We start from the raw sequence: 25,749 nt of genomic DNA, 5'->3' as shown, positions 1-25,749 counted from the left end.
ATTTAAAACTAGCTCATTTTACAGCTGTAGCCAAAAATGAGATACTATTTTTTCTGAACACATTCCTCAGCCTCTAAGCAGCAAACTGAAAATGTATCTTAATTGTTATACAAACTTTCTCTTATGTAATTATTTTATTTTAAAATACTGAATCCAACTGAGTTTTTTTTGTCTGGCTTTGGTATTTCCAGGAGCAAAGAGTACTGCACACTGTATAAAAACAACTTGTCATTTCCCTTTTCATCGCTTACCTATTACAACCCATTGTACAGGATTTTTAGCTACATCTGCTAAAGGAAGCATCTGCTCAAATCAAGTTCTTTATTTCTGCATACCAGATCATCACATAAAATTAAAGTTACTTCCACTCCGTGATAAGCTCTGCCCAGAGAAACTCTTCTCTTGCTTTGCATCTGGTATAATTACAGGTTTGGCAAAAGTTGTGCTCTGCACCCACGTGGAAGGTAAGACTGAGCATTAAACATCAAAGCAGACAAACAGAAGAGTCAAACAGAAAAGTCACTCAATGGATCTTGTCTCCTAAGGAGGTATTAAGGGTCACAGGAGGGTAGCAGGGCAAACATGCTCTTAAGAGACAGCATGGGCATTACATCTTAGAAAGTGAAAAACTGCATACTTAAGCAGCATCAGACTTGTCATTTAATAAACACTGAAGGATTAGTGGTTTTATTTAAACCTATCTGTACTCGATGTTATTCAATATTGGGCACAATTTACAACAAAAAGGGATTAGGTGGATTAATGAATTACAGCAAGGTTTCTCACCTTACAACTGAGTTTAGAGGGACAGGTTTTAATGTCATATCTGTTCTGGAAACAGACAGATACACATTCCCAAACTTCTTTTACAGCAAGAAACAGATTTAGCTAGTGAATGAATTTCTTACTATAATTATAGGCAACCAGAACCAGTTTTAGCAATAGGATTAATTCCTAATGGAACAATATGGAACTTTAACAGTTGAACAACCAATATATCAAGAGATACCCTAGTTTCAGTGGTTTCAATTTGGAAAAAACTGGCAATAGGCCCAAGCCTTAGTCCTTTCATGACCCATTGAAAAGTATCTCATAACACACACAAAAAATCCCAAATCCAACAAAAAACAGAGTATCAAGTGAGACCACCAGATGGTAGGCCCAGAAAGAAAAACACAAACAAAATGAATGCATTTCTTCATGCTGTATCTAATGAAACCATGGACTTCCTTTCCACAGGAAGATGTGGATTGTTTAGCTGAATTTAAGAATTAAACAAATTCCTGAAAGAACTCCCTCAAGGGCTGTTCACCACAAAGATATCATCTCTTAACTCACATCAGAGTTAATGCCAGTACAAAATATTGGACAAGTATTATTAATTTTTTATCTAGTCCTACAATCTTCCTTGGATATTTGCTCTTGATGATCACCCTTAGAGAGTCTGAATACAAAACTAAATGGAATTTTGCTTCACCCACAGACTTTGATGCTAGTTAAAGAGGTTTCCTCCCTTCATAGAGAAAACTATATATTTGGCACCGAGAGATACAGTTTTCAAGCTTAGTGAGGACAGCTGGACAGACTGTTTTGAAATATGCTGGCTGAGCAGCTTATAGAAACTCAAATCTCGGTTGTTCCACAAAACCAGAGAGGCAGTATTACAGCTTTTTATGCTGTGTTACATTGCTGTTACACTAACATCTTACAGAGGGATGACACACCAGCTGGTAGGTGCCTACAGGACAAGAACAACATACTAAACAGAGAAAAGTAATTTAAAACCCCATTACACACAAAACATGCAGTAAAGTAATTTAAAACCTCATTGACTAATACTCATCACACCCTAGGGGGAATTCATTCTCTCCATTAAAAGATAGTATCTCTGTAGTCTTATTATTTTAATAAAAAGAAATCCCATATTAAATTTAGATTTTAAATGCACGTGAAGAAAATAAGCCAGAAAGTTGAAGTCAAATTCAGTGCTTACTAATCTCCATCAAGGCAGAAACTTGGCAATACCTCTCCTGGTTCTAAAGTGCACATTAGGAAACACTCTTCATTCAAAGACACTAGGTAACAGGTATGAACCGCCTACTGAGGTATCTGTATACTATATAATACCTTTGTTTTTATGTGAAAGAAGTACTTAAGTGACAAGATTCACCTGACTGCCACCTCACACCAGTGTATCTGTCAATGCACACGCTTAACTCAAAGTTTTTGATGCAGGGAAACCTTTTTTTCCTCAGATCTCCTCCACAGGTTGGATTTACGAAGTTAGTCTCGATGGAACTTGTTCTGTGACAGCAAGCTGGCTAAAACCTCTCTCCTTCCAAGAGGAACCTGAAGCATGGGTACACAACCCAAGCGTGCAACTTATGCCCTCCTCAAGCAAAAATGTACTGAAAAGTGCCAGGTGAGCCCCTAGCACTTGCCAAAACTCAGTGATGGCACCTACCATATAAGAACTGGGAGCACTGTGTGTAGCCTTCCTCCATCTCCTCACACTTGTCTGCAGCCGTCTGCATGTCACTGTAGGTCATGGCAAACACAGCCGCACCCGACTCCACCAGGAACTTGCACACCTGCACGTTATTGCAAGAGGCTGCACAGTGCAACGGGGTCCTGCAAGGCAAGAAGAGAAGATGACACTTGGCTTATACTGCTCAGGGCAGCGCTCAGAGACCCCTGGGAGCAAACCACATTCACGTGTGACCTCTGGCAGTCAGTAATGCAGCACTGAGGGCTTCCCACCAAAGCACTTAACCCAGGATGTCAAGAGCAATTGCTTTTCACAGATAACGGGAGCCATCGAGAGCTGCTTGAGCCCTAAAGCTAGGTTTCCATACAGATCTCTAGTTATGCTACTTTTTATAGTCCATTAACATTTTAGGAACATTCATTAAGGCAATAACAATTAAAAAAATTAATCAATATTAAAAAAGCCACTCAGAAATCTTCCTGACATCATGCCTCTTACAACCTAGACAATTACTTCAAGATTTGACTTTGTGCAGGTAATTGGGGTAACCACTAAGGCTGAATAAAGATGTTAGTTGTCCCTCAATCTTAGGCCTCAGACACTTTTGTTATATGCACAAATAATAGTAAAATCACTGCCTCCTGCAGCAGCATTTTGTAAATAATCTCCTCAGCAACCTGTAAGAAGGATTTGTAGCTCATTATGAGTTGTGAGCCTCGTTTGCAGGCTGTAGTTTTCCACTTTGTTTTGTCTGAGTATTGGACAAAGAACTGAGAAGAGTTTGCAGGGGTAGATACTGCCCAGAGCACATATAAATTATGGGCTATCTCACAGAGAGGACCATTGGGAATTTCAACATAAGGTTCATTATGCATAAGCTGTCTTAAGTATCTCAAACACAGCAGTTTCCTAACAACTGTATCCATCCTACTGGGTCTCGGACACAGTTTTTTCACATGGGGAATATCAGTATAAATCTCCCTATTTTCCACTCTGCACAGTCTCATGTGATGCCCCACAGAGAACTGCTGTTGCTCTGCTGTGGAGAAGTCATTGCCAGCTCCACAGGAGCAAAATGAGGGATATTCTGAGGGACCTGCAGCAGCCCCCAAGCCATGGCTCTCTTGTGGAGAGCATCTTCAAGGAGCCACTCAGAGAACTCATTACCATCCATCGCTATCTGCAGCATTCACATTCACCCCAAACTGCACCAGGAACTTCACGATTTCCGTGTGCCCAGCGCACACAGCGTTGTGCAGCGCAGTAATCCCTTCATCATTGGGCATGCTAGGATCTTCAACCTGCTCAGACAGAAAGGAAGCATTCACATTCTAGTGCAACTCTCTAGAATAAACATCTCTTCACATATAGTGAGTTGTCCTATTCTGAAATATGAATTTGAGACATTTCTAGGAAGGACATAAGCAATAGGCAGAAGACTACAACAACTGCCAGTTTTGCAACAAGACTCATATATAAGTTTGCAGTGTCCTTTTAACAGTGAAAACCTAGAGTGGTTCAGAGAAATAGTACCTTGATAACTTAGAAAAACTACTTTTAACAGATTTCTGACACTTGCCCATTTAAGTATGAGCAAAGTTCACGTGGATTTTGCTTATCAAATTATCTAATACCACACCACGTGAGGATGAAACACTACATAAGAAACGAGAAAAAAGTTGCCCTGCAAATTTATAGTCTTGATGCTAAATGCCCACTGTGGATTTAACTCACTTAAAGTCAGCCTCCAGGTATGATCACTTATGTCCTCAAGGACAGATCTAGGTTGTGCACTATTCTTTTAGTTTCCCCAGTCCAGGAAAGCTGCAACTTCCTAGTTTTGAACCAAGATTGCTATTCCCTGTCTTGCAAGTTAGCATTTGTACCTCATAAATTATTCTCTGCACAAGGTCAAACTCCCCCTCCAAAGATGAATCCAGAAGCAATGCAAGGGGATTGAATTTCACTCTCATTCCATGCCCAATTCTCTCAGAGCCAGTCTTACGCAAGTTCGTCCTCTTCCCCTGCGAAAAGATAACAAGTTATAGGGTTTTTTTTCCCTGGGAAAAACAAGAATACAAAACTGCTTATTTGGGAATGACAGCAGAAATTATCAATTAAAGCACTGTTTAATATGAAATTTATACCGTTTTCTACCAATTCTCTGATACATTATGAATATATTAGGTTAGACATGCTACAAAAGACCTCTGCCTTTATCTCCGGACAAGGTCACTGTTCAACTTTAAATACAGAATGCACCTTGATCAAACATTAACAAAATATGAAAACTCCCAAATTCCTGAAGATAGGGGAAAAAAATGCCTCTTTCTTTCTTTTTCTTTTTTTTTTTTTTTTGTTTGGACAATTTTAGCATCAACTCTCACAGCTGTTACACAAACCAAGCAGCACACTCCATGAAGTACTCTAAGTACTGATGTTAAGTTCCTAACACTTTTGTAAGTTCAGCAAAGGTTAGCAGAAGAAAACAGTTACGGAAAGTGGTTTTGCAAAGAATATAGAACCAAGTGCAGAAATGGTTTAGATGCTCCCATTGATACTGGAAACCAAGTATTTCTATAGCTGAGTTTGTACTCTTTCCTTCAGAGAACATGCACCCAGCATTAGCTCAGCGCTCGCCCCAGCTGGCTGTGCAGCAGCAATAAACACTATTCATGAGGGTATGTAAATTTCTGACAGATGTCCAAGCAAAGATGAATAGAAATTACTCACATTTTGCAAGAGCAAACACGTGAAGATAAGAGATATAAGAAGAGATTCCCAGAAAATACTCTTCTGCTTGTTGATTTATACATAATATCAAAAGTACGGGCTTTTTAAAGAAACAGCCTGTCAGCACAACCCAAGTATTTAAATATGAAATCAAGAAGCTGGGCTGGTTTCTTCTCATCATTGCAGAATTATTATAAAGCCAACTAGAAATGAGTTCTCACAATTTAGGAAATCCTACCACTCAAGTTTCCTTGTAAAAGGGAACAAGAACAAAATCTTTAAAGCATGGCAACATGCCATGTCTATTCTATGCAGAAATTACAAAGTTAAAAAGCACATTTAAAGCTTTTAACTGCCCTGCACTGAAGATATAGTGGAAAAAACCACTTCCACGCATCAAATTGTTAAAATTGTATTCGTGATAGGTTTTTAAAGAAAGTCTTTGAAAAACCAAAAACATAAAACATTTCTGTTATACAGCACTAAGAAAACATCACACCACACACAGAGAAAGAAATTTCCAAAATAAGCAAGACAGTAAAAATGCTGCCCACCCTTAGCCCCAAGAGACTCCATTTTGATGCAACTTGAGAAAAGACTGATGTTAAATTAGGTTCCAAAGAAATTCAGAAAGCATTCACGAGAAGAAAGGCAAACAGCTGATGTCTACAAATGAGTTTTAAAAGCAAAAACGAAAGAGGTTGGTTTCTCCACATTTTTCAAGCAAGACACTTTAAACAAATGCAATCCAGGATTAAGATAATTAGTTTCCAGCTCTTAGCAATAGTGGGAAATGCCTGTGAAATCTGTATCTGTACCTCAAGGAAAAAAAAAATCAACTTCAATTTCTCTTAAAAATTAAGTAAAAATTGGATGTAGTAGGCAGATTTCTATAAGGAATATTCTTTACATCTCTGAAAAATTTTACTATTTGTATATCAGATTCCATTTGAAACGTTTCATTATGTCATTAATTCTAGAGACAAGAGAGGTTTATCATTACTGTCATTCAGTCTGGAGATAAGACCATCACACAAATAGAAGAGATACCCACAGAGAGACTTCTAGACCATTTGTGTGACTGTTGTCCTGTATCTGCTTAAGCTCTACAACACAATGCACAGAGTTTATTGCAGAGCTTGAAATGACTTATTGACAGGGCACCCAAGTTATAAGCTAATTAATACTTACAGGAGGCAAGGAAAACTGCCCAGTAACTTCAGGAGGCCTCATATTGAATGAGTCCTCTCCCAAACTCTCTGGTTCCCCTGATGGATAGGGAGGTGGTGGGTATGGAGGATATTCTTCCATGTATACCTCCAGTGGCAGTGGAGCTTCTAGGCTTGGTTCTTCTGTTTTCGGCTGAGTGAGTTCATCACTGTCTGATACAGCCTCAGGAACAGGATCCAAAGGTATGGAGGGAAGAACAGCTTCACTCTGATCTGATGGTGTGTTTTCTGTTTCCTCAGCAATAGCTGGTTCTGGCATAGAAGCAGATGTTTCTTTTTCTGTTTCTGTGCTTAGATAAGGATTTGGGATTTCTGTTGGGCTTTCAGGACTGGCAGCTGACGCCGTCTGTTTGGAGGGATGTGATGGAGCTGAGATAGTCTCCATTGCAGCCAGAGTGGTCCTCTGATATAACAGCTTCTGAATGTTGGGGCCATTAGGTCCCTCTGGCTCAGTAATAGAGCTACGTTTCTTCAGTGGTCTGGGTGCATTGGACAGCTTTTTCCGTAGTGCTTCCAGATCGGCATCACTCTGGTTGCGGTACGGATTGGATAAGAAAGGCAGCAATTTAGTCGGGCTAAGAGGACGGGGAATTCGCTCTGGTTCGTGATTCTCATGAGCAGAGGCTGTTGTTTCCATCTCAGGCTCTGGGCTGCCTGGTTTGCCTTGGAGGTTTGAGTAGACATTCTCGGTCTGCGGCAGCTGATTCTGTACGCCAGCTCCTGCCATCACAGGCTTGCCATACACTGTGTAGCAGTTCAGAGAGGGGGAGGGGGGAAAAAAAACAAGTTTGAATGTTTTATCAGCAAGAAAAGAACAAAGAAAAAAGGTGAATCAGGTTGTGTATTCTTTATGTAGGGCAAAGAAGCAGAATAATACAATCAGCTGAACAGAACTAATCTGGCAACCAGGTTTACCATTAGTTATCTTGCAAATGCAAGGCAGACAATTTACACCTTTTGTTAACACTCACATACAGCATGGAAGATCCACTTAGGATTCTTACAGCAGCAGCTCACCCACTTAATTCCCCTGAGGAATAGCTTTACACCCACAGACCAGGTGGAAAGTACATGTATCTGAGGTTTATCAGATAGAAGGGAGGTAGAGAGCCACATGCTTACCACTTGGGAAGTGCGGTCCCCTGGTCTGCGCCCTCGTCAGAGCACTCTGCACTGCCTGCTGGAAGTTCTTCCCAGGAGTCTGCTGCTGTGTGTACATGCTATAAATTGAACTTGCAGCCACAGTTTGAGGCTTTCGAAATGGTGGCTGAGAAGTCTCTTTGGTCGGCTGAGGAGTAAAAGGCCTCACAGCTGCTGCTGGGGGACTCTCCTGTTTGGAGGAAGGAAGAATTTGATCCTGGCTAGAGGAAGAACCTGCAGGAGGTACTGAAATTCTTTGCTGTATCTGCTGAGAAGGATGGGAAGACTGCTGTGTCACGGGTTTTTGCTTGTTCCCCATAGCTACAATAGCCAAAGGCAGCTTCTGCAGGTTTCCATCCAGCTTTGTATCAGAAGGTTGCAAATGACTGGTTTGACCGAAGTAAGGCAAGTTTATCTGTTTTGGTTTAGTGGGGACAGGTGGTGGCACCTTTGTTACATTTTTACTGGTTGTCTGAAAGACAAAAAAAATTCATTAAGATAATACAGTAAAACATAGTTCACAATTCTGCTGTGAAGGATCAAAGAGCCTCAAAGAACACTGTATCTAGTATTTCTACTGTTGCTGTAATACTGTTTACAACATCATTGGAAACAGGAAGAGACTGCTTGAAACATTTTATCATCATTGTTGTTTATATAATAGTTTGAACCCATTTTCTTTAATTCTTTCTGTAACAGCTATGTTTAAAACACCCAGCAATGGCAGGGCACAGTATTTTCTCTCTAGAGATATCAGAGACACTTAGTAGCATCTGTAGGCAGGAGGTTGTTTTCCAGCAAAGTACTTGTCATCCCCCAGTTCTGTTACTTTTCCCCTACCTCATCAAATTGTGCTGTTGTGCCAAAACTTAAGTAGGAAGTCTTGCTGTAATCATTTGAAGGACACTGTTGCATTAAACAGTGAAACAAGTGTGTAAATGATTTTAAAAAACCCATGCAGATGCTTCTGCACATCCATTATTTGGGGGAAAAAATACACTCTAGTACAAGCAATACAGCCATTTTTAGGTATTAAGCCAAAATGTAGATTTCCATCACGGTGACTGTAGAGAATGATTTTTGAGTTACCAACTGCCACTAAAAGCCTAAAAATAAAAAAAGACTTTCTTCCTTAGAAGTAGTCTTTTAAAAGATGACCTAGGTACTTTCAAGAGAGCTTTCTGACAGCAATGTTTGAAAAGCTGCGTAATCCCTGTTGGATGGAAAGTTTCCTGCATACCTGTGCTTCTCGCAGGAGATCTTCACTGCTCTGGTTCTTCCTCAGAGTGCCGAGCCCGGCAGACTGGTCCACAGAATCAAACATGGAGAACGGGCGCACTTTCTTCTCTTTGTCTCGTAAAAAGGTTTCTCCTTCAGCTGTTAAGAGAGAGGACGACTTTCAAAAGTCATCTTTGTAATATTCACCACAGTGTATGCAAGGGATGTTTTTTGCATCCATCCTTCCCCTGCACTAAGAACCCCTGCCAAATGCTGTATCACACAAATTGAACAGGAGCATGTAGGGAAGGCATTAGTATCTACTTCACCTGAAGTGAGTGGTGGGTTTGGTTTCTTTTTAAAATCCCTTCAACACCATATTAAGGACTATATGGCAATATGGTTTCTTTGTGCTTTCAAATGGATTCTCAGTATTTACTGAAGCATTTAGAAGAGACAGATATCATCAGCTAGATTCTCCATATTTTAAGATTAGCCAAGCACATAAGAACATACCTTGTCCTTCACTGGTCACAATTCCTTTTCCTGAAGTCAAGGCTGATCCTTGACTAATATGATTGTCTGCATTTGAACTATTCCAGTCAGGGGCAGACAGGGAAGGTTTCGCACTGGGGACTACAGAAACTAGAAGAGAACAAGCAGAACAGATTAAGCTAAAATAGTAGTTTTTATTGACTTATTTATTATAGGTAGGCGGGCTTTTTTAAGAGTCAGGTCTAGACAGTATGCAAGTATCCCATACAGTCTAACTGCTATAAATCCTCTTACTATAGATTTTCATTTTTGTTTGTTTTAAAAAGAGAATGCAAACCAAGTTCAGACACAACTATCAAAGCAGCAGCAAAACTATTTGACATAGAACACACCTGCATCTAGAGCATTCAAAAAAGAAGCTTCTCTAGATTGCCTTCTTTCCAGTTGGTAGGAAACTTTCTTTGAATATTTGCAGTAAGTTAAAAGTGACACTGTGGTTAAGGAAGTATAAAAAACACATACTGTGCAAATAAAAACATGATGCTTTAAAGCACAGACAGGCCCTGCCAGTGACATCCGAAACAGTAGAAAAATCATCTGTGTCTTTATTGCAGAGGTACTGTAATAAAGGTGATCTTTACATTCACTGGAGTAGACATACAGCTCTGCAAAAATCACTAAGAAAATGTTTCAACTTCCTATTTAATACTCCAAATTCTCTCTACTAAATTCTAAATAATGTAATACAATAAGTAATGTTAAATTCAAACAGTAAAGATAAGCAGCAGCATAAAAGTTCCATTCTGACAAAGTACCAAAAACTAACAATGCAGTCATTTTGTCTAAATGCTAAAAAATAAGAAGTGATGTTTCAGTTCAAATAGCTCACCACCACACATTCCTCTAGAAAAAATTCTGTATGATCTAGAGTTAAAATTCCACTCCAGTTGTTTTAGGATCAGTAAACCAGATAAAATTAAACAATCCTCCATTCTCCAATACAGCAAGAGACACCCGTACTGCTTTTGTGCAATGGTTACTTTAATAATACCTGCCAAAACTGGAGATGGAGGGAGGTAGAAAAAAACCAACAAACCAGAACTATTTTAAAAGCTCAGTCTATTTTTTCCTTTTCAGAAAATCAGAGTTTCTCTTCTCTCCCAGGTGAAAAGTGAGTCTTCTCCCAAGATAGCACAGAAGAGATATTTGCAACTCTCTAGTTTCTCACACATCTCTCATGGAACTGAACTGACTCTCATAGGAGAAACCCAGAGAGAAGCCAAGTAAATCTCCATTAATTCTCCAAGTAGGAGAGGCCAAGCCTCATGTCATCAGCAAGTCAATAACTTTATTGCTATTTCTGTGCTACAATCAACTGCCTGCTTTGTAATATTTCTTGTAATGCTAGTTAATCCTTTACATGTGTCATTTCCAAAATGCGTGATCAAAAACTTGGCTTTACTAGTTTTTAAATCCAAGCACCAGGTTGTTACAGGTATGTCTTGAACTGCCTCTAGAAATTCAAACACAGACTGGTGTATAGGTTTTAGGAGAACTTCCAAATAAATAAAAAAATAATTAGTTTGCAGAAAAATCCTCCTACATTCCACAATGTAAAACAAATCAAATTGCTCACTAAGAGAATTACTTCATTATAACGCTATTGTTATAACATTTATAACGATATAAATCGTATATCCTCAGTGCTTATAAAATGTATTCACTGGTGCAAAAAAAAAAAAAAATTGCAAATAGTAAGACTGACATCTCAAATAACACTTTGCTCTAAAACAAACACCAAAACAGAGCTGTTAGGTAAAACAAAACATGTCTGGATAAGAACTATTAATCATAAGCCATTACCTGCAGGAGCTTTAGCTTGTGAACTGTTCCCAGCTCTCATGTTGGGCAGAGTTTGTGTTTTTAGTGGGCCATCAGGTACCTGCAAAGCTTGTGTCCCATCTGAAAATGCTGGTTTCACCAAAAGTTCAGGTCTGGAAGCAATACGTGGCATAGTAGAGGACTGGATATAAGGACCTACTGCTGCCACTCGACTTGGAGCAGAAGACACTGGCTGGGGCAAATTCCCATCTGAAGAAACCTTTGGGAAAATAAAAGAAGAAAATGTAAAGAATTTTATGCTGCAGTATCCATACATCAGAGCTTGAAACAAAAGTCAAAGGATAAAACAAGTAGCAAATGATACTCCAATATTAAAAATGCTTTTTTGAAAAAGCTTTAAGAATTATAAACCTGAGGTAGTAACACCAAAAAAAAAAAACCCCTAAAAAAAATCCATGACAACATAAGAAGATTTCTTGTCTGTAAAGAGTAAGTAGGTTAACACTAATGTACCATGAAAAGGACTTTAATAATACAAGACTTCCTCTACATATGGATAAAGATGACAAGTCTAGCGTCTGAACAGCCCTCCCCACAAGCAAGTTTTTACTTCAGACTGTACAGACAACAAATAAAATTAACGTTTGTTATTACATATCCCACACTTACTGGTACATTCTCTTTCTGTTGCAGAGCTGCCTTTTTCTTCCACAGACGCTCTCGCAGCTCATTAACACGCTTATCCATGACCGCCACCTCCAAGTTGCGCTTGTTCAAACACTCCCTCTGTTGCTGCAGCTTGGCATTCTGCTCCTGGTTCAGTTTGTTCCTCAACTGAATAAATTCACAAAGCAGTGGGGGAGGAGGAGAAAACAACAAAAATAAAAACAAATTAACTTTCAGGATAGGGGACAGGGATCTGTTACAAAGAGAAAAGCCTTTTAAAAAGTCATGTTTTCTCTCCGGAGATAACGTTGGTTAGTCTCCAAAACTGCAGAAAGGAAAGGTATATACACAGTGTGCTCCTTCCTCTCTTTACGTTGAACTCAGCACAACTAATCCTCCATCCTCAGCACTCAGCCACGCGAAAGTCTGTCAGGAACAGGAGCAATAGGATTTCTTTCCAATAGGGTAAGAAACAACCCAACCAACTTTTAAGCCCTTAAGAATTGTGGGTCACAAGCTGGCTTTCCATTACCTGCAGCTCCTTGTAGAGGCGGTCGAGCTCAGCTACAGCCGACTGGTTGTCGTGGTAACCATCAATTCGGCCGTTCTTCAGCATCTCCAGTTGCCTGGTGAGCTCCTCCACTTTTGACACGGCCAGCACCAGCTCGCGCTGCTTTTGCTGGAACAGGCTGTTCATCTGTTCAATCTCCTCCACTGGAAAGAACGAGGGAGCACAATAGCTGCCCTGAGAAACAGCCCAGCGTGGGCCGCTTCCAAGGCAGCGGTTAAGGGGACAGAGAGCGCCCTGCCGGCCTCCAGAGCAGGGCTGCACAGAGCCAAACCAGCCCTTCCTCCGAGCATTTGCAAAAGAAAACTCACTAGCACGATTATGTAAATTTGGTCTACTTAGAGCACTGATGGGGAGGGAAAAAGAACACTTCTTTTACTTTCTGAAGTATGGAAACAAACAAAACCACAATCCCAGACTGAATTAATCTGTAGAAGCCTAAATTCACTGAATGCTGAATTCAGCAGGAAGACACTCACTCAGCCACAAGGCATATGAAGACGCTCACTCAACCACAAGGCATATTTATGATATTTAAAACTCTAAATTTAAGTCGTAAGAAGTCAGTGACAAAACATTCAAGTTGTTTTATTAAACAAAGACTCGGAGGGCTTCTTCGAGTCTATTACAAATATCTGTCATCAGCTGCTCCCACTGCCAAAACTGTTCTATTATAGAACAAAATTTAAAAAAAAATCAGTAAGAATTCAAAGTACCACCAAGACTAGACCTGTTGGGGATGGTGCACAAAAACAGATTCACACGCTCCAATATCTTGTAGTACTCTACCATCCTTCTGTGCCTTTAAACTCATGTTTATTTTGTGCAATAGAACCCAAACAGAAAGTGGATTCTCCCCACAGAAAACCACTTTTGCTTTATCTGTAAACCACAATGCCTCCTACTAAAACAATATATTTATATTTTGCCTTAACAAACCAATATATGTTCATTTGAGTCAGGTTGGAAATAACAAGTTCTGCAAAATATGTATGTATAGAGGATGAAAAGGTAGGCAGAAGAATATATGTCAATATTAAGTCTGAAATAAATATTTAATATTGCATCAACATGCTGAACTACAAGCACTCAACTAGTACTGTAGCAAGCCAAACTGTGGTCAGATTCACATAATTAAAAAGGAAATATGCTGCCAATTTGGCTATTAAATTACCTCTCACATAAAAGGCAACATAGGTACCAGGCAAAGCTTTGTTACAGGCCAAGAAAATAACACTCTAGATGTGTAGGGTATTGTCATGAAGGACGGAAAAAGTTACTCTGGTACACAAAGGTATCCAAGTAAGGAAAAAACCTACACTGTAATTAAAGAGCAGACATGCTAGGTTTGAAAATATAGGGTGCTCTACCAGGATATTTTAAAATACAGTAAGAAAATAGATTTTATTCTACATCATTCATGAGTTTTCTTGGTAAATACAATATGGGAAATTGTTAAGATCAATATTTCCTGGAATGCTGTAAATAACTCATTTGAATCACTGAAATCACCAGAAATTTAAGAGTTTCAAGAACTGCACTTCCTGAAAAATCATAGGCTGCTTTCCTCAAGCAGCAACTCACCTAATTTCCCATTGCTGAGTCTTTTCTGCTCCACGTGGCCTTTCAGTGCTCTCACTTTTTTAAGTTTGGCTTCTTGATTCTCAGCAATTTCCTTTAATCGCTTCAGTTTTTCCTGTTCAGCAGCTTGCTGTTGCTGTCGTTGATCTTGCTGCTTCAGGAATTTCAAACGTTGTTCCTGCAGTCAAGACAAGGATTTTTTAATTTATTTTTTTTTTAGATGAAGTTACAGTAAGGTACTGACAACAAAAAAAAAAAAAACAAAAAAAACAGTCACCACAGCAGTTCAGATCAGCTTCAGCCCAGTATCCCAACTTCCCAAAATGTCAAAGGAAGTCTAAGAGAACAGAGCAAACGTGAAACTGTTCACATACTTAACACAAATATGTCCCAATGGTTATAAGTGGAGAACTGCATGCTGTAGTACAAGAACCCACTGAAACAGAGGTGGCATCCATGTCTAACAGCTCCCGGTAATTTTTTCATCCATGAAATTGCTCAAAACCCTTTGAGGCTTAAGAAAAATTTTAGCATTCACATTCCATGACATTTGCCTATTTCATTTAATCACTACTTGGCTCTTAAGTTGCAAGAGCTAGTGACTATTTCCTCTCTACCTTCTCCATGCTACTTGTACTTTACAGATCTTTGGAATATGTCACATTTAAAAAACTGTAAGTCATGCTGGAGAATATTAGACATTATTTACAAATCCCTTTATATAAGGTGTTCCATAAATTATTGGTATTTTTCATCACTAGTCGTCATTTTACTAGTTCTGCTAAAACCTCTGTGAGATGGGGAATGACTGCACACCAAAGCTCTGAAAATATACTGTCTCCTGATAATGATCACCACTATCACAACACAGTTAATTCAGGACATGGGAAAACCTTCACAGCGACCTGGTCCCCATTTATACAACAGATATCATCTTAGTGGAGAGGATCCTTTTGCCTCTCCAAGAGTATAAGAGTAAAATGTGTTATCACTTTCTATATATACATGTATCTAATTTAGATCTAAAAGAAACCATTAGACCACCAGATCACCTATAGAGAATTCCTTTAAATCGCTGGCCATTATTCATGGCTTCCAGTTCTGGAGATGATATGTTTTTCCAAGATAGCAGAACTATTAAGACTTTCCCAAGCACCCAGTAACAGCCAAGACTACCACTGCTTACTAATCTTAGAACTCCACAATTCCTCAAAAAAAACCAAAAAAAAACCAACCAAAAAAAACCACAACCCACAAAAAAAAAATCACCAGTCATATTTAGAAAACAGGGACCTTAAATAAAAACAGTGCACTTTGTATAAAAAAGGCAGAGCAAAAAGTGAGTTCGTCTTCCGGAGAAAACTAGGCAGCACCTACAGTGTATGTACTACTTTAGAGTTACTCCCACGCAGGAAAATGTCAAAAAAAAAAAAAAAGATGTTACAGCTCATGTCTAAAAAGAAAGTGTATATTTCCTCCCTCGGGATCTATTTTTAATATTGCATCTGATTTCAGAAGGCAGGAAAGAGGCAATGGAAAGTCTCTCTGAAGAGGCGTCCAGGAAAGCAGGTTTATTCCAGAGAGTGACATTAAATGAAAAATTCTACCACTGGGACACCCACAAGGCTACTCTTCTTCAAACCACAGGCAGCAGCCACCTACCTGACGGGTAGCTATCCAGACACAACTTTTTTTTTTTTTTTTAAATCTTGTACAACTCCCTTTACAGTAAATACATATCATGTTCCTATGTCTTGTTTCATATATATAGTGGCTATAAGTGCTATTTATAAGACCAAGGTGTATTGCCATCACCTTGTGAGTGAAACAGACAGTTGTGAAAGTTTAGGTTTCTCCTATATTTAATACATCTTAGCTGAAACTGAGAAGAGGGCAACTATTCTGCCTTGGCAAATTAAACAAGGCAGAATGGGTTTTAACTGTGCTGCTGAATTTCACATGAAAACTCTAATCACTTGGTCGATTGACCACTTTCTTACATGACAGTTGCACCTTTGTCATACCTGTTCTTGCCATAAAGCAGAAATAAAGTTTTATTGGCTATTTTGATGGGCCATAACATCACTTAGGTGCTGCAGAACCATTGGAAAGCCACAGTTTGAAGCATTTCCCCAAGATCAAAGTTACTGAAGGCCAAAGGAACTGAACAAGATGCTAAAGATTGGGACACACACACAGCTGATGTCAAAACAAGAGGGAGACGGAGTGTGTGACAGAGGAAGAGGAGTGAGACCAGATCCTCAAACCAGCCTTCTTCCCCAGTAAAGCACATTCTGAAATGCATAGGAACTCATACACCCAGACAGACAAACCCTCTTCAGGACAGACTCACATTCAATGATTCTCTGCCAAAAGTAGCATTTTCTGTTATATTTTCAAGAGGTACCAACAACACTAAAGTCAAATAAGAACTCTATTGCACTATTCTGCAGATGCACTCAGAGTATTTTTCTCTCTACACAGTTCAGGAGCACCCTGTGTACTTTCATTAGCTTTTCTGTTATTGTTCTGCAAGTATTCTATAAATCAGTGTCCTAGTTACATACATGCCATCTTTTCCAGACAGCCGCCCCAGGAAACCAGGCACATTGAACTGCATCAGGAGAAGGTGAGATATCATTGCAGGACAGCATTGCATTATATCCTGAGACAAAAGCCTTGTTCAGTGATCAAACTGGTGAATTGCTGGTCACCACATGGAGCACAAATAAAGCTGACAGAGCCACCAAGATGAATGACAACACATTAATGTTATGTGCTCTATCCTTTTAGGAAGCTATATGGTCATTTCTATCACTGGCATTATTTCAATGTTTTACTACTAGGTATTTGCATAGACTGACTTTCAAATTTAAAAACAGGTAGCCAAAGAAAGGGCTCTGGTTATAAGAGATGAAAAAATACAAATTCCCAACCCTCTCTCTACTTCACGGGACTCTTACTACACCTTTGTTCCTGGCTGTAAACAATCTAATTCCAAACTCACCTTGTTAGCCAGCATTTGCTGTTGAGCCTCAATTTGTTGCTGCTGGCGGGATGCCATTTCCTGAAGTTCAGCCAGTGTCATGTCCATCCTTGGAGCACTCACCTGTCAAAGAAAACCCAAAGCATTTCAGGTCTAGAATTTTTAATTTGGTTAGTATGTAACTCAATAGAGCTACCACAGAAAAGTAAGATAAAAGTCTTTAAAAATAAAAACCACGAATATCCAATAAAATAATTAGAAATGTCATCTTTTAATAGTAAAAGAATAAATACTTTTAAGTTCTTATGCATGCGTAGCCCAATTCAGCAACTCACAAAGGATGACATCTCTTGGAACATTAATATTTCCAGCAAAATCCCAGCAGCACTTTAAGGAGGCATTTCAGAGCCCTTTATAATTAAGCTCAGCATGAATCAGCTTTGATTGACTGAGCCCAGAATGCTCAGCACATGGCAGGATAGAGCTGTGGTTGTAGGTGGATCACTGCAATTCAACGTAAGTCAAAGAAAATGGAAAGTTTAAATATAGTTGGGCAAGGGGGAAACACCACTCTAAGACAGAACTATTATTAGTTATCCGTTCACATGTTTTTGAAATCAAGATTCAATCTCATATCCATAATTATATCTTTTGGAGCGAGAATAAATGTCAGACAAGGAATTCAATGTTGAAACACTAAATGGTCTCATCTTGAAATCTGGAACTAGGAATCTCTGACACAAAACACAGAGACAGAAAAATTAAACTCAAGTAGGGTGAGAGAAACTTTTTGATGGGAGTAGAGGAGGGGAAGTATGCTGAATTTGCTGCTCTGGTATCACCTGTACAAGCAGAGATATGGTAGCTTACAGATCTCAGTGACATCTTAAAAACAGAAAGCCAAGATGAAAACTGCTAGAGGCTTTGTGTCAATTTTAGAGCAGTCATTAGCAACCTTTCCAAAATAGTCTCTTAGTTTCCATGGTAGGATTTGCACCATTATCTCCAAAGAAGGGAAGCCTCCAGTGTCACTATACTGGCCAGTGCGTCAAGGACTTACTCCATTCTCTATTCTTCGATCACCAGGTACTTTCACACCATTTCTTTTGAAGGCTGGATCTTGAGACCTTTGTCCAGTCCCTAGATAGAAATAGTCAAAGATGGTAAGGTATTTTAAGATTTTTCTTATCCTTTTAGACATAGCATTCACTACAAAAGGAGTACAGTCATTATGGTTTAGAATCTGAACACCTGTTCTTCTCATGTGTTTACCCCTAAGATAAACTTAACTCATGACACAAAACATTTTTTGAAAAGGTCGCTGTTTGATGACAACATTTTAAAGTATAATTCTGTTCAGGAAAACCAGACAGACAAAGAAAAACAGCTTAGCCAACAAGCAGGCTATTTCAGTATTTATCCTGTGGTGAACAGGCAGTCAGCCCCTAGTAAGTGTGTATTATAGATACACAGTTTAAAAGCACAATTTTTTTTCTCTTTTTAGCAGTCATCGTGTCAGTAAAGATACTACTTAACTAGACTCCTACTTTAATGTTTCTATCAAATTACATACAGTGTTCAGATACCAAATACCAAACTCATTTCCCTGTAAGACATACATGTACTACAGGATGAAGCCATGACTGCTACCTTCTTGCCCATTTGATACCTATTTAAAGACCATCTTTCTGTGAGACTAACTGCAGAGCTCAAATATATTGCTTAGCAATGCTATGGCCAATAAAATGACAATAATCCTAATATTACAAGCATCCTGAACTTGAAAAAATACATCTTGACAACTAAACTGCTCTGTAAGATCCTTAGGAGGTAGAAATGGCACAGCTTTAGCTTTTCATGCACTCATTCTATCATCAGTACACATTTCAAACATCAAGATATGTTTAGTCACTTAAAATATGCTGGATATAAAGCCACTTAACACAAATGCAGTATTTCCAACACTGAGGAAGATTACTAAGGATGAAAATAGGAAAAGAGGAAGAAGAAGAATCCAGCAGACTGTTTTAAAAGTAAAAGTCTTAAAGATTCTAATGAAAAGATAAACGTAGGATGCACAGAAAACCCTTGAAAAGCAGAAAGTAACTTCCTTTATAGGTTTTATATTTAAATTTATAACACACAGATATTACATTCTCAGAGAATATGACCAGGCCATTCATTTAACACTATTCCTGAAAGTAATACAAATGTGTAGACTGTAGGAGAAACTTTGAAGAACTCTATCTTTTACCAAGTATGCTAAGTTTATCACCCTAGTAAAGTATTACCCAGGTGAAACATCCTGACCCCAAATTATAGATTACATCACTAGCTAACAGTTTGGTTACTAGATTTAAAAGAAGAGACCATCACACATCTCTAGATGTTTTGTTGCAGAAAATATATTTAACACAAGATGCCCTCAGACGATGCAGGGATAACCAGCTCTAGAAAACCTGCAGGAATTTCGATCTGGATTTAATATTCTCAGATATGGCAAGGGAGGATGAAGTCTTTACAAAATTAGCCAGTTTTCTGTTGCAAGCCTTTTTGGTTCATAGGAAAATAATGGTCATACAAGAGGGACTGCAACACTGTACTGACTACGAACATTAATAAGTAACATATGCAAGCTGTTTCCTTAACCTCGAGGAATGAAATGAGAGCTGAACAAATGAACCAGCTGAGACCAACACATACCTGCTTCCCGGCAGGGAGAGCGTTCATGCCGAAGAAAGAAGCGAACCTCACTTCTCTGCATCCCAAAGCGCTGCAGGATATCCAGCATCCGTTCGTTATCGGCTATGGGACGCTCTGAAAAGGTAAAAAAACCAGCTGACTACTACATCCCATCATAGCTTGGGCACATACCAAAACAAAAATATCCACCCATCATCTTTCACTTGAACACCTGTTATTACACAGGTGCAGCGGGTGCACGTAATGCTTGCCCTCACCCACGGCATTTCTACTTTTCCCTTAAGAAGCCACAGTATCACTCCTTGCTTCTGGAACTAAACCAACAACTCTGAATAGCAGCCCTTTAAAAGTCCACCCCTGAAGGGAAAAGCTGAGGAACTGTCAAAGCCTGAGGGAAAACAAACAGGGAATTTAGACCTTTCAGCTCTAGTGCCTTTCTTTTGTATTTGCAAATCATCTTGCCCACTCACAACCACAGGGAATGTGCTGGTGCACCTTTTGCTTCACTTCTTCGGTACCTCAGACAAACTTATTCCTCAGTCATTCCCACACCCTCCTCAAGGGCACTGCTGGTTTGATTCCTACAGGGACTCATTTACTTCCTAATTCCAACAAAAATTAGGAGAGATGCAAAGATAAACTGTAAGAGAAGAGGGAATTCTTCCTTTAACTTCCTACGGATCGCAATCCAACGCTGGATGGCAGTCCTTGCGCTCAAGCTCAGGCAGCAGCACTCAGTACCCCGAAAAGGCTCCCAGGCAGTTCCCAACAGGCCTGATCCTCAGCATGCCAGCACAGCTCCTGTCACTTCAACTGTTCTCCTACAGCTCCTGTCAGACATAGATCTGGTTCATTCTCTTGGACAGCAAATTTCATGAAGTTCAGACCAGATGCATTTTGAAAGCCCTATTTCTGATAAACCTTGAAAAGCTGAACTACTTTGGATTCACAGCTCAAAGTGAAAAAATGATCAGACAGTGAAAAGTGAGTCCAATAAGAACTTGCTATTGTCTTTCAGACAACTGAGATGAAAAAGTTACATGTACAAGTTCCACTGAATATCCTTTCCTGCTCTTATTCCCACATTCAGGATTCAGTCATATATCCTATTTTTAAGCCGTACTCATTGCTTTTGATAATACAAAAATCCAGTGTGAGTCTATATCTACCAACTCCATTTAGCAGTACTGCTATCTTTTTGTATTATCATTCTTTCAAAATTGACATACTTCATAGCTGGGCATTCACAGACAGGATATAATTAGAATTACTTATTGGTCTCTAAATCTTAACATAAAAGCAATTTCTTTTGCTATTCTAGACATTTTGCCATAATTTTTTCTGCCTATTTGAAGTGTGATGGTGATGGTGTGGTCAATGTATCGTAGTAGTGAACTTTACATAGTCAAGATACTGTCATAATATCTTCTAACAGCATTGGGGCTCATGATCAGGTTGGACCCATTTGTGCTGAATGTCAGACAACCAGAAGACATTGTTCCTGGCCTGAGAAATCAGACCAAGAGTGAAATTAAATACCATCATTTTTGCACTAGTTTCATTTTTCCTGACATGGCTTTTGTTGCAAGTTTCCTTTCATTATTTATGCAAGGGGAGGAAAATAAAAAGAAATCAGAGAGTAGTTCATTCACATTCAATGGAGTCTTTCAAAGTCACTATCTTAATATGAAATAATCTTTTCAGCAGGAAAACTTGTTGGCATTAAGCATAAATGTTTTCAGTTTCATAAAAAAAGGAGCTACTAACATGTTTTCAGCATGTGAAAAGCTCTTTTTAACATAAAAGTGTTTCTTTAAATGAAAATGCTGCAGCTGTGCTCAAGCAATCTAGGAAGGAAAATTTCTGGAGTCACTGTCAAAAGAGATTAGCTTTACAGAATAAGCAAGTAGGTCACTGTTACAGAAAAAGCAGTCTCTTGGCAGTTACTTGTCTAGACAGCTAAAAAAGCTCCTCATCTGCTAAACCTTAATTCAAGAAAAAAAAGGCAAAACCAAAACAAAACAAAAAAATCAAAAGTACCACTGTCAGATTTCTGACTTAGACAATATATAGCAGGCTTATGAGACAGATTTCTAGCAGCTCAGCAATACTTCAACTGAAACTCCATAATCAAGGGAGATGCCCTTTACACAAGGATTTTGTCAATACCACTCACTGACTTCAAAGGAAGGTCAGAGAGATTGTCAAATACCAAACAAATGTACATTTGGAAAGCTCAAGAAGAAAGAATAATCAGTTTTCTTTTTTAATTCCCTATCTGTCTCATAAAGACAAAAAACTTTTATACATGCACACACCTTTTGACTGCTTTCCACAGTGGCCAAGGTAGTCACCTAACAGAATTCCGACAAAAATAGGAAGGCCAAGAAATTTGAAGACTATCAGGGCAAAATTTCAAGCAAAACTGGCAGGACAGGGAGAGTAGTAAACTTGCCCCCTTCAGGGAGCAGAGTGCCTCAAGTACACTTGCAGCAATCTTTCAAAGTACGTTTAATAATAAGGTCTGACAACAGAAGCTAAAATTCCTTAGCGAGAGGCAGAAAGGAGAGGAACGATGTAAGAAGAATCCCAGTAATCTGAAGTCTGAGAAGTTGTTTTCCAACATAAATCTTTTGTTTCTACCCCAAAAGGTTAGCTGTCCTGCACCATGTTTGTTTTAAAGCAGTTTCATCTGTTCAGTGTAATATGCAAACAAAACAGAAGTCGTGGCTTATCTTAGTAAAACAAAACAGCAAACTTCGCTGACATCTAAAATGAGATTAGCTAAAAGTATTTCTCTTCCTCACTGCCCTTCCCTCCAAAAAAAAAATTCAAGACATACATGGAAACATACCTTGTAAATGGCTGTTCCTTGATGTTACAGAGATGCTTAAGATATATTTTATCCAAAACAACCTGCACGTATCCAGTACTAAAGTATTTAATGTTACTGATTTGCGACTACTGCATTTTTCATTAACAAGTACAACTTGAAAGTGTATTTGAAACTTCAATAAAAGTCCCACACTTTGGTCACAACAACCACACACAGCGCTACAGGCCGGGGCAGAGTGACTGGAAAGTGGCCCAGCAGAAAAGGACCTTGGAGTGCTGTAGCTGATAGCAGCTGAACATGAGCCAGCAGTGTGCCCAGGTTGCCAAAAAGGCCAATGGCATCCTGGCCTGTATCAGCAACAGTGTGGCCAGCAGGACCAGGGTAGTTACTTTCCCTCTGTACTCAGCGCTGGTGAGGTCACATCTCAAATCCTGTGTCCAGTTCTGGGCCCCCCAATACAAGAAAGACACCGAGGTGCTGGAGCAAGTCCAGAGAAGGGCAACGGAGCTGGTGAAGGGTCCAAAGCATAAGTCCTATGAGGAGCAGCTGAGGGAGTTGGGGGTGTTTAGCATGGAGAAGAGAAGGTTCAAGGATGACCTTATCACCCTCTACAACTATCTGAAAGGAGGTTGTAGCCAGGTGGGGGTCAGCCTCTTCTTCCAGGCAACCAGCAACAGGACAAGAGGATATAGCCTCAAAATGCACCAGGGGAGGTTCAGGTTGGACATCAGGAAGCACTTCCTCACTGAAAGGATAGTTAGGCACTGGAATGGGCTGCCCAGGGAGGTTGTAGAGTCACCATCCCTGGAAGTGTTCGAAAAATGACTAGTTGACACAGTGGTATTCAGTCAAATGTTGACTTTTATGATCTTGGAGGTCTTTTCCAATCTTAATAACTCTGTATTCAGTTTTACATACACTGCCCTTCTGTATATTTCTGTATACAGAAGTAAATAACTAGCAAATATGATAGAATCAGTGGAGGTAACTAGAACAACTTGATTTCTAAAACAATTGCCAATGTTTTCACTGTAGAAATGGATGAAACATTGTCTTATGACAACAGCTGTGCAAGTAACATTTAGATATCTGTTCTCATGTATCTCATGACATCTATGTAAAGACTAATCTCAAAAAAATTCTCTGCTTCCCGTTATGTTTCTGTATCCAGATTATTTTCTTACATCTCCTTGACTAGCAGAGAAGCCGATTACTTCATCATATGAATAAACCTCTACCTATTATAAGGTCCCACTCACCTAGAAGTTTACTTTTCAGCTTAACATGACCATTTGGACACTGAGTACTGGCAGACTTCACTTTTCTTTTACTATAGATGCTATCCTTTCATTTCAGGACAATCTCACTGCCCTTTCTAGCATACTCTACATCAACATCTCCAAAGCCAGTCAAGAATGCAGGTTCAAGAAACACAAGGAGAGGAGCTGCCCACTCTAGCAGGGCTCCAACTTTAGTAAGGAGAGGAAAACCCTGTCCCTCATGTCAACCACCTGTAGTCTTTAACAAGATGTGGGCACTAAGGTTTACTATAAATTCAGTAGCTTTACCTAAACCTTTATTTTACTTTTCTTTCACTGTAGACTTTGGTATTGTGTTGATTTAGACAAAGATGTCTGATAAAAATGCATTCCTAAAAGAACTCTTTCCATGCTGAATTGACAATTTTACTTTACTATTATTTATGAAAAAAAGATACTCTATTTCCTAAGGAAAAGAAAAATTCTGTTCCATTTTTTCAACTTAGAAATATCAGAAACACCTCTGTCAGAAGCAGCTAAATATCAAGAGACAACCCAGGTATCTCACACTATTAAACAAACATCTGTCTCACCAGAGACTTCTTTGAACAGATGTGAGCCTGAGCCAGCAGCAGAGGAAGACAGGAATATAAGCCCTTATTATCTGATTCTTTTACAATCTTGTCAAAGTATCTCAAAAAAGTTGGCTCAAGCGTAGCGATTTTTCATGACTTAAAACCCCGTCCAGGATTCATCTATCTTATGCTTCTGGATGGCTACCAGCATCTACATAGTACCATGGAGACAGGAGATAGTCCAGAGTCCTTTCCCATTTAAGCCATGAGACTTCAGCCATACTTTTTTCATTTTTTTGTTGACGTGTTCTCCAGTTCCAGTGGAGCACTGCAAGCTAGGGAGACTTGAACTTCCAAGACAAAAATCAGCAAGAACGCAGAAAAACAAAAATGACTAAACACAACCTGCTTTTCCACAGGCTTAAAAGGATAGGGGTTAGTCAAAAGTAGTTTCTATGTCCTCCCTGCCACCCACTTTCTTTAGGAACTTCAACATCAGGTCACTCCTACTAATTATGCTAACACACTCCTTCCCATCCAAACTCAATTAACACAATTGGTAACAATGAAGGTGCCATCTCAAAAAGGAAGTTTGCTTTTGCCACTGCAAGTGAAAATAGCTGTGAGGTTAAAGAAATGATTCTGAACTGGTCACACAACTACTAATACTTCGTACTTCAAAACCCCCCCACAGGCCACTGGGACCCCACTGCAGGGAGAAGGAGGAAGAGAAAACAACTTTCTCAAACCCATCAGAGATTCATTTAAGGCAGAGAAGGGTTGCATGGACAAAAACATCTCCATGCTTGAGTCGCCTCCTTTTGCTTTGAACTCATTTTTGCAGAGTGGGCCTTTCTGCAGGTATATTACCACACAGCCGATCTGATGGACAAATTAACAAAATGGTAATGCAGAAACCCTCTGGGATAGGATCACTTCTGCCAGGTCTCTGTGTGTTACCTTATCAGAAGCAGTGAACACCCAGTAATTCACCAAGAACCAGCTGACCTACCTGAGCCACACCACACTTCAGCCAGGTGGCACTCGCTCTCACCAGGCTCCTTGCACAGCTCCACCACATCTCTGCAGGTTGTTTCGGGGGTGACTGGCACCTCGGTGAAGTGCTGCTCATTGTTACTGAGGTATACGGTCAGAAACATCTGGAAAAGACAAAGGCAACAGCACACGGTTACTTTATAACACAAAGGCAGACCGCAGCTTGGAGTCACAACCCTCTCAGTAAATGGATTCTTTCCAACAAAATTATGTAATTTGTTATCAACTACCACGCGTACAGATTTCAAAACAAAACAAATTTCTTTTTAAGGTAGAAGCGAGAGACATTAAAGAAGTAATCCTGTTTAACAAAATTACATTGCTGGAGGATTAGCTGGTTTTAAATCTGGACCTACTGGTCCTTGCTTCTCTCA

At 39.4% G+C, this 25,749-nt stretch overlaps 1 protein-coding gene across 2 annotated transcripts in view; it reads right to left on the bottom strand.

Annotated features, from left to right (window-relative positions):
• Positions 1-25,749, bottom strand: part of TP53BP2 (tumor protein p53 binding protein 2) — a 49,555-nt gene that overhangs the window by 4,661 nt on the left and 19,145 nt on the right. For both annotated transcript variants that reach the window (XM_027641380.1, XM_027641381.1), the window contains exons 2-16: positions 25,332-25,479; positions 19,650-19,763; positions 18,007-18,086; positions 16,968-17,069; positions 13,964-14,138; positions 12,344-12,525; positions 11,815-11,979; positions 11,167-11,404; positions 9,325-9,453; positions 8,831-8,967; positions 7,573-8,062; positions 6,413-7,194; positions 4,375-4,512; positions 3,656-3,789; positions 2,465-2,631 (exon numbers count right to left, since the gene is read on the bottom strand). In XM_027641380.1, coding sequence (XP_027497181.1) covers positions 2,465-2,631; positions 3,656-3,789; positions 4,375-4,512; positions 6,413-7,194; positions 7,573-8,062; positions 8,831-8,967; positions 9,325-9,453; positions 11,167-11,404; positions 11,815-11,979; positions 12,344-12,525; positions 13,964-14,138; positions 16,968-17,069; positions 18,007-18,086; positions 19,650-19,763; positions 25,332-25,479 — 3,181 coding nt within the window. The remainder of the gene's footprint in view (positions 1-2,464; positions 2,632-3,655; positions 3,790-4,374; positions 4,513-6,412; positions 7,195-7,572; positions 8,063-8,830; positions 8,968-9,324; positions 9,454-11,166; positions 11,405-11,814; positions 11,980-12,343; positions 12,526-13,963; positions 14,139-16,967; positions 17,070-18,006; positions 18,087-19,649; positions 19,764-25,331; positions 25,480-25,749) is intronic.

This window comes from Corapipo altera, unplaced genomic scaffold (genome assembly GCF_003945725.1).
Source record: "Corapipo altera isolate COAL_440 unplaced genomic scaffold, ASM394572v1 48b, whole genome shotgun sequence".
In the NCBI taxonomy this organism is placed as follows: Eukaryota; Metazoa; Chordata; class Aves; order Passeriformes; family Pipridae; genus Corapipo; species Corapipo altera.
Note: the sequence above shows the minus strand (reverse complement) of the source record. Positions and strands in the feature narration are given on the sequence as shown.